The 14,086-nt window shown below is 37.6% G+C and overlaps 1 protein-coding gene across 2 annotated transcripts in view; it reads right to left on the bottom strand.

The window, feature by feature from the left end:
* LOC111143398 (prostaglandin F receptor) overlaps nucleotides 1-12,718 on the bottom strand; it is a 42,303-nt gene extending 29,585 nt beyond the window's left edge. Inside the window, exons 1-2 of one of the 2 annotated variants that reach the window (XM_022497106.1) lie at nucleotides 11,834-12,718; nucleotides 7,772-7,825 (exon numbers count right to left, since the gene is read on the bottom strand). In XM_022497106.1, coding sequence (XP_022352814.1) covers nucleotides 7,772-7,825; nucleotides 11,834-12,631 — 852 coding nt within the window. In that variant the 5' untranslated portion in view covers nucleotides 12,632-12,718. Of the gene's footprint in view, nucleotides 1-7,771; nucleotides 7,826-11,833 lie in introns of those variants that run through there. The other variant, XM_022497104.1, reaches the window with a different exon arrangement.
* Nucleotides 12,719-14,086: the final 1,368 nt, after the last annotated feature.

The raw sequence follows: 14,086 nt of genomic DNA, 5'->3' as shown, positions 1-14,086 counted from the left end.
GGCCAATTCTAAATGGAAACCTCAAGCAGAATTGGATGAAGGATAGCCCAATTATAGATGCTGATGACCAGGGTTGTCAGGAGCAAATTCCTAGAACTAATCAGAATCAATCTGCTTTCTGAGCTGCAAATTTAACCATGTTCTTCCATTCCCTTCTGGTTTAACTTCATACTTCCTGTATCAGCAAAACTAAAGCTGCTATCAAAATACTAGTAGCCAAATATAAGAAGAAAATGTACTTCTCACATTTTTTTTTTCAATGTCAGAATTCTGGAGCCCAACCAAGAGGTATGGGAGTATGACAGAGAGGGGAAAAAAAATTCTACCCATTTTATTTGAATGTTATGATGATACTGTATTCTAATCATAAGAATGGCACTAAAAGTTCCTTAGACTGCATCGATAATAGTAAATGCACAATGGAATCCAGAATATTCAAAAAGTCTATTGCTCTTACTGTAATAATAATTGCTTATCTTAAGAAAAATAAGAAAATAGAATTTTATAAATAATAATCTTGATTCAATACCTATGTATTGAATTTTATCACTGAAAGAAAAAGAACACAGATTGTTTTCAAATGACCAAGAAGCATTTAAAGAATCTTATAGTAAGAAGTTAACTAATTTGAAAACATTAAGATTTACAAGTTGGTATAAGAAATTTTTAAACTATTAAACCAGACAGCTCTCGGGGCACCTGGGTGGCTCGGTGGGTTAAACCAGACAGCCCTCTAAAAATCTTAATTTAAAAAGAAAAAAATGCAAATATTATAAAAATATTGATAAAATAAACAGATATAAATGTATACTTAATTTTATATGCATGATAAATATAAATTAATAAGTAATAATATCTTCAATTATAAATTCTCAGTACAAAAATGTGATACTAAATTCATACTCTCAATGAAATTGGCTAAATTATACTAAAATATCAATGTTGGCTCAAGACAAAGTAGAAAACTCAAGCCAAAAATCAGAAAATAAAACTCTGAGGCACATGTACCCCAATGTTTATAGCAGCACTATCCACAATAGCCAAAACATGGAAAGAGCCCAAATACCCCTCAACTGATGAATGGATAAAGAAGATGTGGTGTGCATATATATAATGGAATATATGGTGGAATATTAGCCAACAATCAAAAAGAATGAAATCTTGCCATTTCCAATGACATGGGTGGAACTAGAGTATATCACACTAAGCAAAATATGTCAGAGAAAGACAGACACCATATGATTTCACTCATTTGTGGAATTTAAGAAACAAAACAGACGAACATAGGGGAAAGGAAGGAAAAATCAAATAAGATAAAGACAGAGAGAGAGGCAAACCATAAGAGACTCTTAAATATAAGGAACAAACTGGGGGTTGCTGGAGGGGAATTGTATGGGGGGTGGGGTAATTAGATGATGGGTATTAAGGAGGGCACTTGATGGAATGAGCACTGGGTGTTAAATGCAACTGATGAATCACTAAATTCTACTCCTGAAACTAATACTGCACTATATGTGAACTAACTTGAATATAAATAAAATCTTGAAAGAAAGAAAAAAAAACTCTAAAACTCTATCAAAAAACACTGAAATGATGCCAAATCATCACAAAACAGCTCACATCCACATTATTTAAATTATTGAAGTACATAGAGATAGAATTTCCCATTTGTTTTTTTAAACTAGCACAATTCTAATATTAAAAGCAGAATACAATAAAAGAAGGAAATTATAGACCCATATAACTTTTTTAGATATAAAAATATGCACAAAAGACTTCCCTGCAAAATACACAAATGCTCATCATCATTAGTCAGAAAGGAAATGCAAATCAAAACTATAATGAACTACCACTGGATATCCACTGAAACAGCCATAATACAAGAAAAATGTTCCAGAAGAAAATAACAAGTGTTGGCAAAAATAAAGAGATATTGGAACCCTCATACATTGCTGATTGGAAGGTATAATGGTGCAGCCATCATGGAAAGCAGATTGGTGTTACCACAAAAAGCTAAACATAATATTACTATGTGACCCAGCAAACTTCACTCCTAGTTATACACCCACAAGAACTGAAAACAGTGTTCAAACAAAACCTTGTATACAAATGTTCATAACAGCACTTTTCACAATAGCCAAAGGTGGAAACAACCCAAATGTCCATCAACTAATGAGTATATAAACAAAATGAGCTGTATCCATAGAAATGAATATTATTCAACTACAAAAAAAAGAATGATGTATGGATACATACCACTACATACATGAACCTTGAAAACATTATGCTAAGTGAAAGAAGCCAAACACAAAAGGCCACATATTTTAAGATTCCATTTATATGAAATATCCAACATAAGCAAATCCATGAAGACAAGAGACTAGTGGTTGCCAGGGACCTCAGGGAGTGGGAAGCAGGGAATGGGGGATGATTGCTTAATGAGTGTGGGGTTTCCTTTTAGGATGATGAAAATGTTCTAGACAAGATAGTGGTGATGGTTACACAACATTTTGAATGTAAAAAGCGTCATGGAATTGTACCCTTTAAAATGGTTAAATCACGAATTTTATGTTGTGTGAATTTTGTCACAATAAAAATAAATTATTACTCAAAAAATGATTTCAATTATGGGAAAGCATGGTCATGAAAGGGAACACTCTACATTGTAACTGACAGACTGAATGCACGTCTAAATAAAATGTGAAGAAGATGGTAGTTGTACATAAAGTTAAAGACAGATCAGTAGGGTGAAATAAAAGGTCCAGAAAGAGAGGTGCCTGGATGGCTCAGTGGGTTAAAGCTTCTGCCTTCGGCTCAGGTCATGATCCCAGGGTCCTGGGATCCAGACCCGCATCAGTCTCTCTGCTCAGTGGGGAGCCTGCTTCCTCCTCTCTCTCTGCCTACCTCTCTGCCTACTTGTGATCTCTGTCTGTCAAATAAATAAATAAAATCTTTAAAAAAAAAAAAAAAAAAGGTCCAGAAAGAGCCAAACACACTTAACAATCTCATACATACAAAGGGTAGAATTTTAAAGAGTTACAGAAAGATCATTCAATAAACTATTTTGGGCCAGCTAGCTAACCATTCAAAAGAAAATTCGTGTTATTAACTTGCAAACAAAATAAACTATAAATGTATTAAAAACATAAATACAAAAAATGAAAAAGCAAAAGTGCTAGGAAAAAAGAGAGAAATACCAATATCATCTCAGCCTGAGAAAAGTATTTTTGAACATGAAAGCAGTAACTACAAAAAAACTTATTGATTCATTCACTACTTTTATAAATTAAAATACTAAATAAAAAGGCTAACAATGAACATGGAAAAACAATTGCTTTTATAACAACTGATTTTATAGCTGTTTTTATATATTAGCATTATCTGTTCTTTGTTATCCAAAGAGTTCTTGAAAATCATTTACAGAAACCTACATATTCACAAAAAAAGAAGATAATGCCCAATTATATAAGAAAAAGAAAGTTTATTCTATTAATCAAAGAAATTAAACCAATATATTTTCCCTATCAGATGAGTAAAAGTATGCACTCAGAATGCTAATAGTGGTAATCTCCAGAGAGTGGGATTTGGAAGATATTTTTCCTAATTTGAATGTGTAGTTTACTGTATCTTTTTTACAATACAATTTTCTACTTAGAGAAAACATTGCATTTTTTAAAGTAGATCGAGAGGACAGGATACACAAATTTAATGTTCCTTAGTAAGGAAAAGATACCTATGGAAATAAAGAGAGGCCTTCCTTTCCAGTGGAGTTCCTAGGACACAGGAGTGTCTCTCTCCTCACGTGCTACTCCTACACCTGGCTTCCTGCTTTCCACTTCCGTCCTTGCCTTGTCCCTGCTCCTCCCTGCTCTCCACTCCTGGATGTCTCCCAGTCCTTCCTGGGCATTCCTGTGGGTTTTATTTTCCTTGTTTTCCTCCACTATTTACTAAAGAAATTCATACAGCAATTAACACTTTGCCCTGCTCCCAGACAAGGCCAAAATATGCAAACAGTTATATTTATTCCACATTAAAAGTGGAAAGAGAGGGGCACCTGGATGGCTCAGTTGGTTAAGCATCCACTCGTAAATTCGGCTCAAGCTATGATCTCAGGGTTGTGAGATGGAGCTCACTTAAAAGTCTTTCTTTTCCTCTCCCTCTGACCTCCTCTTCTCTCTCCTTCTCTCAAAAATTTTTTAAAAAATTAAAGTTTAAAAAATAAAAGTAGAAAGAGAAGGAAGAGTATGAATTAGGGGTTGGAGAGGAGTGTGAAGACCATGGATAAAATGAAGAAGCTAAAAGGATGATTGCTAGAAGGGGCCTCAGGAATATTTTCCCAGGTCAAGACTCTGTCTCTGCTTCACTGTCCACCTAGAGAGACACCGAATGTTCTACCCAGCAGAAGTCTGCCAAATGAGTAAATCAATGAGTAAATTAGCAAGTACATCTAAGCGTAAGTGATTTTATTTTCTTCATTTCTATTATCAATGTTTATGGTAATCTGTTTTTCTCTATTTTCAGTCCTTTCCAGCACTTTCTTAAATAAATTCTTGGAAAGACTTGGTGGTTCTTGTAATGCTTCATTTCACCCACATTTATTTCTGTTCTATATCCTGAGTCACTTTTCTTACCAATAGACAGTACAAAATACTGATTTGAATTATTAAATTATCTTATCTTATGATTTAATTTTCTGCTACTCATGTGTCATTATTTGAAAATTCTCCTAGCTTTTAATATTAATTTATCATGACCTGCTGTGTTCTAATACGGTAAAAGTCTGTCCTAAATACTAAGTTTCTTATTCGTACATTTTTGTATCTCTAGGAATTATATACATTATTATCTCTTTACTCCTTGGTTTTTACATTACTTCACTTAGGATCCCATTTATTTCCAGTAATTTTTCCTCCTAAATAATGTACTACAGAAATTTTTACTTTTATGTTATCAAAAGTCATCTCATCCACATATATTCACAAAAGAATACCTGTTATTCTCTTATAACATAAATGTAATCAAATATCTTCGTATTTCAATTTCCTACACATGCCTTCCCTTGTCTTCTAGGAGTATCGTTTCTTACAGCATAGATATTGTGAACACTTAAATCAGTGATTGTTACTGCAGTATCTAAAACACTGCCTTGCACAATAGTAGGGTGCTCAATAAATATTTGTCAAACCTATAGACAAGTAATAATTGTGGGCCACCAAATCAGAAGGGACTGCCATCTACTAGAACATCCATTACTCCTTTAATAACTAATTAAAAAGTGCCTTCAATTGTCTCATTGACAAAGGTATTGTCTGGCTGCAGTAATATTTAATAGTAACAGCGACAAAGATGATAATGTATAATCACTGACACATACGATACTACGTCAGGCACTATTTTAACTTACATATATGAATTTATTTAGTCCTCCCAACAACCCAATGAAACATTACAATACTCATCTTACATATGAACAGACAGGCACAGAGTGGTTATTGTCACAGAGCCAGGAGGTGGAATAAACAGGATTCTTCTTAGCTCTCAGACAGGGTATGCCTTTCACTTCCACTAAGTTACAAGCTCTTTGAGGGAAGAGCTTTATCTCACTCCTTGGAACTACTCACAACCCAAGCATAGCGCAGTATATGTAACAGTCTCAATAAATGGGAGCTAATTTTAACCTGATCCCAGTAATTTATAGATTAATACCTTATGAATGATTATCATCATAAAATATTGGAGTATTTGAATTCAAATTATGCAGATCTGCAGACAACATCTTTATTACTGGCGAGACAGTGAAATAAGGAAGGGTAACTCGAAACTTCAGGTGGAAATGTCCAAGAAAACTTTTCTGAAGCTTCAAGCTCCCTCTGCTCCTTTCCACAGCAACCAAACCTTCTTAATAGAGGAGGACACGGTAAACATCTGACTAAACACAGATGACAGATTTTCTAATTGAGATGATGGGTAGTGGTAAAAGCAATAGACTTTTTGAGGATTTTGGATTTTAGATTTACTACTGGCCACCTACTGTATTATGAGATGTAGGGAGGTCAGATCACTTTTTCTGATAGTACTTTTAGGTAAGTCATATTATTATAATCAGTTCACAGAGGTAAAAAAATTGGCTTAGAGTCACTCCCTGTTATAGCCAAGAGGTGGTTGGGATAGGACCCTATCTCCCTGCCTGTACTTGAATAATTACAGCATCTTAAAGAGAAGGCTAGATTTGGAACTGTGCACAAAATCTAAAATAAATCCTTTTATGTTACTCAATTGACTCTGTCTCCTCATCATCACACTACAGCTACTCCATGGTGGTGTTCTACCATCAGGAGGAGTGAGAAAAAACAGCCTCCCTCTCTGTATGAAACCACAATTGTACCCACTCTTCTGTGGCATTACCATCTTTACACTCAGGAGAGGATGGACAGAAAGACAGGTTTACACAAGCTTTGAAAAGTAATACTTGCAAATGTGAAAAGATCGTTTTCTCCTATTGGGTGAAGTCTTCTCTAAATATAGAAAAATGGCATTGATGTACCAGGTAAAATTTGGTGTGGCGAGAAATGCCTTCCAAAGCAAATACAATGGAAGTTATTTTATATACCTCCTGTAAGGATAAGGCTAAACAAAGTTGGAGCGCCTGGATGGCTCAGTTAGTTAAGTATCTGCCTTCAGCTCGTGTCATAATCCTGGGGTCCTGGGATCAAACCCCGCATTAGGCTCCCTGCTCAGTGAGAAGCCTGCTTCTCCCTCTCCCTGTGCTGCTCCGCCTGCTTGTGTGCTCACTCTCTCTCTCTCTCTCTCTCTCTCTGTCAAATAAGTAAGTAAGAAAAACTAAACAAAGTTAAAACTGGCAACCTTGAGAGATTCTGGGCACATTAACAATCTTGAATTGTTCTTTAAATGTTTTGGAGCTTAATAAAAACCTCAAGACACATTAAGCCAGAAGATTTCTATATCCAAGAGGGTATAAATCTAATCCACATGTTTCTGATTCATTTACTTTTGAATCATTCAAGCAATGTTTTTAAGTGCCCTCCCAATGTCTATGGTATCTTTGGGCATTTTTATAACTCTTTTGCCTTAAAAACAGGAAATCTTGTTTTGCCAAGAGTAAATTAACTTAAAATACCAAAAGTATTCCAACCACTATACACATCTAAAGCAACAGAATTTTACGAAAATTCTCAACTTAGCAATGTCTCTTTTAATTGACTGACGTTTGCTGAACCAATCTTACACCATACACTTTCATGGAGTGAGATAATAAATGCAAAGGAATTCAACTCCAAAGGTCTGTATGTAGCTCAATATGTTCATCAGATCACACCTATCTGTAATATAGTTTATATTTTGGTAATGTATAAATGACTGGACTTCTGATAGACTGTGCTAAGGAAAGAGACTTTGTATCCCCACATCTACCCATCACTGCACACAGAGTGACCAAAAGGGGGGAGCCATGGTCAAGGCAGCTTCCTTTAGGAGGGTAAATTCCCCAAGAGCAAGGCTCTCATCATTTGCCATAAGCCCTCTAAGACCTGTTCATTTTGATGCCAATACCTGTAGTAATTCGGTCGAACTTCAATCGGCTACCCAACATTTTTAATTATCGCTGACAAACATCTTAGTGACTAAATGTTTAACTACACTGGCTAGAAACACTAGCATTAGGAGTAAATAATCTTAAAAAAAATCAAGTTCAAATTTTATATATGCAAGGGAACACATTTCTTGGATAAACTCATCTATATAAGAAATCTATTTACTTTTCATAGGCTTTACTCTTCTTTTCCCAAATCAAAATTATCCTCTGCCCCTGAAGTAAAAGTGAACAAATGTATGTCCTTCTAGTAAAAGATTGCTGAAGTTTAATAGTGTCTACAGGTGCTGACTTAGGGAACAGATTAAAAATTACCATTTGGTTTCAGCATTTGCCTAATTAACTCTTACCTACAAAACCGAGAATCCACATTCTGGTCAATCATTTGCAATCTCTGGACATTCATACTACTTAAGTTACAGTCAACCAGTCAACAACTATTTATCGCTCTGCTAAACTGATGAAATAAGCATAGCAATAATAATAAGTTTCTTTCAGGGTTACGTATTCTAGAACGGAACATTAAAAAGAATAATTATTTGTATAAAAACAAAAATAATATCAAGAAAATGTTTCTTGAAGGGCTGATAAATGGGCTTTTTTCCCCTCACCCTAGAAACATCAAAAGAATGTCTTCAAGATTTACTTATTAAGGAATGGGGACTCACTTAGGATACACAGAAGACAATTGTATAGTTGCCATTTGTCTCTTAAATATTATTGTATTAATCTGTTGCTAAATGAAATTGTAAACTAGTCAGTGACCCTTGTAGTTTCCTGTATTTTTCAGTTGGGATTATAATTGAATGAATTTATATGAGTCCCCAGGTTTAAAACTATAAAATCCAGATATTGTAAAAGTTTAAATTTTATTGAGCTATAGTTTGAATTAATATTATATTTGTACTACATTTCTAAATCTTAATTCCTGAAAACACACACTTCCTCCTTTGGAAAAATAATACATTATATTTTAAAAATTTTTAAAAAACACTACAGGGGATTTTAGGGCAACGAAATTATTCTGTATGATACTCCAATGATGGACACATGTCCATATTAATTTATCCAAGCTCACACAATGTACAACATTATGGAAAAACACTACAGACTTCAGTCAGTAAGAATGGGGCATGAATTGTGCTAAATGTACCACACCAGAGGACTTACTAATAAGGAAGGGTAACAAAGAGGTCAGGGGGCACATGAGAGAATGTAAATGTAAATGTAAAATCTGTGCTTGTCACTCATTTCCCTGTAAACCTAAAACTACTCAAGAAAAAACAAAGTCTACTAAATAGAGGAAGAGAAAACTCAAACAACATGATCATCTCACCTGTGTATTGGTTGAACTAGATCATCGAAATTAATAAAGCACTCCCTTTGTCATCAGCTACAAATTTAAATAGTTTTAGAAATTATGCCACAATCGCCAAGTTTCAACACAATGAATCTTAACAAGCACAACCGCTGTCATCTGCATTATTTGTCTGTTCCATTTAGTGGTGCGCCTGTAACTTTGTTCCAGTTTGAGGCTTGAAACTGACAGTGAAAATAGGTCAAAAATCGGGCACAAGTGTTCAACCAGATCATAAATCCAACAATTTATATTCATCAATCAAAGAAAGAAGGCACATGATGTAAAGTAGGGCATTGGGGGAAGCTATCAATATTATAGGACAACTATGGGAATCCAGAAGCTTGATTTCAGAGATATTTTTAAAACTTCTTGGTTTTTTAAAAATACAGGGTGGAGAGTGATGGCTCAGTCATTAACACCCATGCAATTTTTCCTAAGCATTTAAGGAAAAAATGGAGAAATATTTCAAATGAGATGCTAGCACTGGGTGTTATTTGGCATTCCCAAACCTGAGTGTTTTTTTTTTTTTTAACTAGGGTTCCATTTAGAGCTGACTGGTGGCCTTACCCTAATGCCAAAGGCACGTGTGTCCGGACCACAGAAGTTATGAATCTCTTAGTCAGAATTTGCTATAAAGACCTAAGTCTTCACAAGAGAAACCAAGAATGCAAAGAATGCTTCAAATAAAATATCAATCCATCAGCAAGTGTTGGTGGCATATCCATTATGCATCTAACAGAGAAATAATTCTTACGCTAAGAGGCATTTTAGAAATATTGATCCACTGGTGTCATAGGTGTGTTGATAATTCATAAACAGAACATAGACCTGGAAAATGTTGCACAAAAATAAAACTGTGCTCCCAGTAGAAATATGTTCAAAATAGGAACTAAATTGTAATATCTATTTCAACAGTGAAGGAAACCAAAAATTCAGGAAGAGAAATTAGAGAAAAACATAAATTCAAAATATCCATGATGAGCATGAAATCTTGCTACCTTCCACAGTCTCACAGCAGTCAACCTATCTGTCACTCCTCTCTCTCAGTCAAAAGCCATAACTAAGCAGAATTTTAAAGGTGACTGAGAACAAACAGAAACAAAAGCACCAGTGATCACCTTGGTTGCCCTGACCACCTGTCTCTCCTTGCACACCGTATCCCATTGTTTTCAGGTTCTCTCCAGAGCTACGACTTTCATTTAAAATGTTTCTTTAACTATTTTCAGGTACCTCTTTCCTCACCTTCCTCATATTCTCTTTCCAACCCCCAATTAATTTCAGTGCTACTCACACTCACTTCTGATTTTGGAAAAGCTACTCTATTTCAAAGTTTAAGGGGAAAAAAGGAGTCTCCTTTGAAGGGAATTCCCTTTGTAAGGTGGCATAAATAAAACTTCAAGAATGAACGCTGAAGTGATTCCAAGTATTGACAGAACTGTTCTCTGCTTCAGGTTCAAATAACTAGACTATGAGCACAGATCAAATCCTGGCTTGGTTTCACCTCAGGCCTACTAAAATGATAACAGGCAGGTCTCAAAAGGTTGACTTACCACTGACAGACCCAACCTAGCCTCCCTGGGCTTGGGCTCCGAGGACCAATTCGAGACAATTCAAGTAAGCTAAACTGAGACTGTGAGGACATAATATAAATAAAGAAATCTTCAAAAAGCAGAAATCCTTTTGTAAAATAAAATCAGCTGTCAGGGGATCTGTCTGCAACAGCAGGTCTCACAAACTTTCTTGTGCATCAGGATCATCAAGATTGTTTATTAAAACTCCACTAGCAACAATGTTTAGACATGGGCCTGCTAGGGGTTTGGGAAAACTGCATCAGTAACAAGCACCTTTATAGGACCAGGCAAGGGTGCATTCCATCTACCTTCATCTCCCCTACCTGTGGCTCCCCTGTATTACTATCTCTAGCCTATTTGTTCACCATTACCGAAAAAGGAATGAAAATCATCTTTACTGCCATCACTAGCTGTGTACGGAGGATTCTTTTTCGAATTCATGGCATGTTGTTACTCTTCCCATCATAAAGTAAAATGATGAAGGGAGTTATGGCCATACTTAAAAATCATATGTATTTTTTTCTTCCATCTAGAAGATACTATAAATGACTGATGTTTGTTGTTAATTCCTTAACCTTAGTTTTCATTTCCAAATAAAAATCAAACATAGCTACTGGCTACATTTAAAAATTTTTTTTCCTTAAAGGAATGGAATGATAAGGGAATGATCCCTGGTTTTCCTACCAATCACACCTCTCCCTGAACTATGAGCATTGTTCTTGGGTTGGTGAACTAGTGATTTCTTCACCTAACCTATCCATAGAGTTCACCTCAACTATCCAACTATCTCAACTCATCACCTCCCTTTGTAAGCCAAGACCTAGTCCTGTGTGTTTACAAGAACCCAGGAGCTAATATGCCTTTTAGATAAATTAAAAGTCTGTGTGACTTTCTTCTACTAAGACTTAAGTTGAGTCCATTACAATACTGTATTATAGTTGGCCAGTTTTTTTCACATTTTGACACTAATCCTATTAAGTATATTAAAACTATGTTGCTCTGTTAAAATTACTTTATCCTCCTCTGCAAGCAGGTTACACTATAGTTAGAATTGTTTAGCAAGACATTTCTTTCAACTCAGGACTTGTAGGAAAATAACCATGGGTACCATAAATAGCTTAATCCTGAGCCAGAGCTGGGTGTTAAAGTAAGTTTTGAGTAGGAATAAACTCCAGCATTTAAAAGATTGAACAGTGCTGCCTCAAGACCACAACTTTGAAAAAAACAACAAACCTCATATTCAACAGGGAAAAACAAAAGAAAGCAGAAATTGTCAAAATGTTAGGCTCTTACCAGAAATGGACTCCAGCAAATGCAGGAGACACACATAATAGCCAGGAGCTGGATGACCATTTCAAAATGATGAGACCTGCCTTGTCGGTGCTGCTGACTTTTAAATTTAACTCTTAAAAGTGTAATTCCTGTGATGGCATTGCACAAGAATGAAACGCCAAGGGCTAAGAGCCCCAGAAAAGAAAAGAGTAGAAGGTAAAACCTATCTTCCCAGTCTTTGATGTGCTCTGTTTTGTAGAAACACCAGGTCCTCGATGCTTGAATTTTATAGTTTCGATGCCCAAGGATGGGTAGCAAAGCTATGAAAACAGCAAACAAGCACACTCCACTCAACATCATTTTCACATGTTTGGATGTGATTTTCGTAGAATGAAATATTGGCTTGGTGACTCCAATACATCGCTCAATGGCCATCACACTGCCTAGAAAAAGAGGACATAGACCAGAGAATACCATGCAGATACCAAAAATACTGCAAAGGATGTTCGACTGGTCAAAGCGGATCCAGTCTTTATCAGAAGCATACACAAAGACTGCTATAGCTCCATTGATGAGGTGGCCAAAGAAGTCTGTGATTACCAGGGCACTGGCCAAAAGTAGAAACGATGCCTTGGACTTCTGTCTAAATCTCTGATAGGCCTTCATGAGAATAGCAATGGCAAGGCTGTTTGATAAAATTCCCACTGTCATGAAGATGATTGAAAAAAATACCGAAAACCGGTTGTCCGTCTGGCAAGTTGTATTGGAAAGGAGCCCAGCTGCAGGAGATACTGGCTGTTTGGAATTGTTCATAGACATTGTTGTGGAGCTTAAAAAAAAAAAAAAAAAGATGCTGGCCACTCAAGTCATCTCTCTCTCAGCACAGTGCAGGCTTGCAGTCCGGACATCTGTAGCATAAAGACAGAGGAAGTGTGAGGACAGCATAAACTGCTCATCTGGCTTTTAAGACTGACGCGCCCCAGCACCCCGTGGTGGGACTCAGATGTATCTGGCCTATCATAAGCAAGGTTGCATCATACCACAGCAGCACACATCTGCCTGCCTTTCCACATTTCACTTCCAAGGCAAAGAAGCTGCCAAAATTGAGACCCCTTCGGTTCACTCTGTGGCCCCTCTGCAAATGGGTACCCCCAATACCTCCCCCTGACGCCTCACAGGCACCTTAAAACTTGTAAAGTTGACAAAATCTCTACCAAGATTCGATTTAAACCCCATGAAGTTTTTTAAAAGCGTATTCGTCTATTTAAATAACGAGGTGACATTTAGAGTTTCTGCTTTTTTCTTGGATGGGCTTTGTCCCCAAACTGCAGATTATTCTTTAAGTGAGCCACCTGTTTGTCAGGAAGATGAGACAATCTTCTTCAAGAGGACAGAGTGGACCAGCAAGCTCACTGATGTTAAACGGGGCTTCTCTCAATACGTTCTAAAACCGTTCGATTTAGATCAAATTTCAGCAAACCACACGCAAGTGGGACCCATGGAAGGTCGAGGGGTGAGTCTCTAAGAAGCGTCTCTGGTCCAGCGAGCACCGGTGCAGAAATCCCGGCTCACGATAAGTAAGGAGGCAGTTCGTCGCGCTCCCCGAGACATCTGCCCATATGCTGTTAACCAAGTCACAGCTGCAGGGTAGCAACGTCTCACACGTTTATCGTTCTTTCCGTGGTGTGTCGAGGCCTGAGTCATAGACCCTGCATACCCACGACCACAGCCACACGCCTCGAGCTAATTCGATGGAGGTTTCCCCGGAGCAGCTTTCCGGGAGGCTGGGAATTACCGAGACAGCCTTTCTTGGGCCGGGCCGGAGTGGAGCCGCCCGGCCTGCGCGAGGACGGCTCCTGCTCCGGGTCTTAGAGCTCAGAGTTCGCCCTTACTGTCCCATGGCCCCTCTAAGCCTCTGCTTGCAACATCCTTCCCCCAAACCTAACTTGCTGAAACTTTCTACTATTGCTCAAACGCCCTGGGGTCGGTTTCCCTCCCTCTCTGGGGGGCGCCAAATGCCTGCTCTGGCCCGGGTGCGGGACTCCCAGAGTCCCCGGCCGGAAACCACCGGACGGGCAGGGATCTCTCCGTGGTCCCATTCCCTCCCCGGGAAGCCTTTCTACACGCTCCCTACGCGCGCAGCTCAGAATCAGTTCGGGTCGGCAGAACTAGCTCCGCCGCTCGGGCATCTGGTCCAAACTTGCCAAGCTCAGACTAAGGTGCCCTCCAGTGCAGCCGGGCGAGGTTCCACCTCGGTGGGGTGGAGCATCCCGA

This window comes from Enhydra lutris, unplaced genomic scaffold (assembly GCF_002288905.1).
Source record: "Enhydra lutris kenyoni isolate GAN:26980312 unplaced genomic scaffold, ASM228890v2 scaffoldscaffold9, whole genome shotgun sequence".
In the NCBI taxonomy this organism is placed as follows: Eukaryota; Metazoa; Chordata; class Mammalia; order Carnivora; family Mustelidae; genus Enhydra; species Enhydra lutris.
Note: the sequence above shows the minus strand (reverse complement) of the source record. Positions and strands in the feature narration are given on the sequence as shown.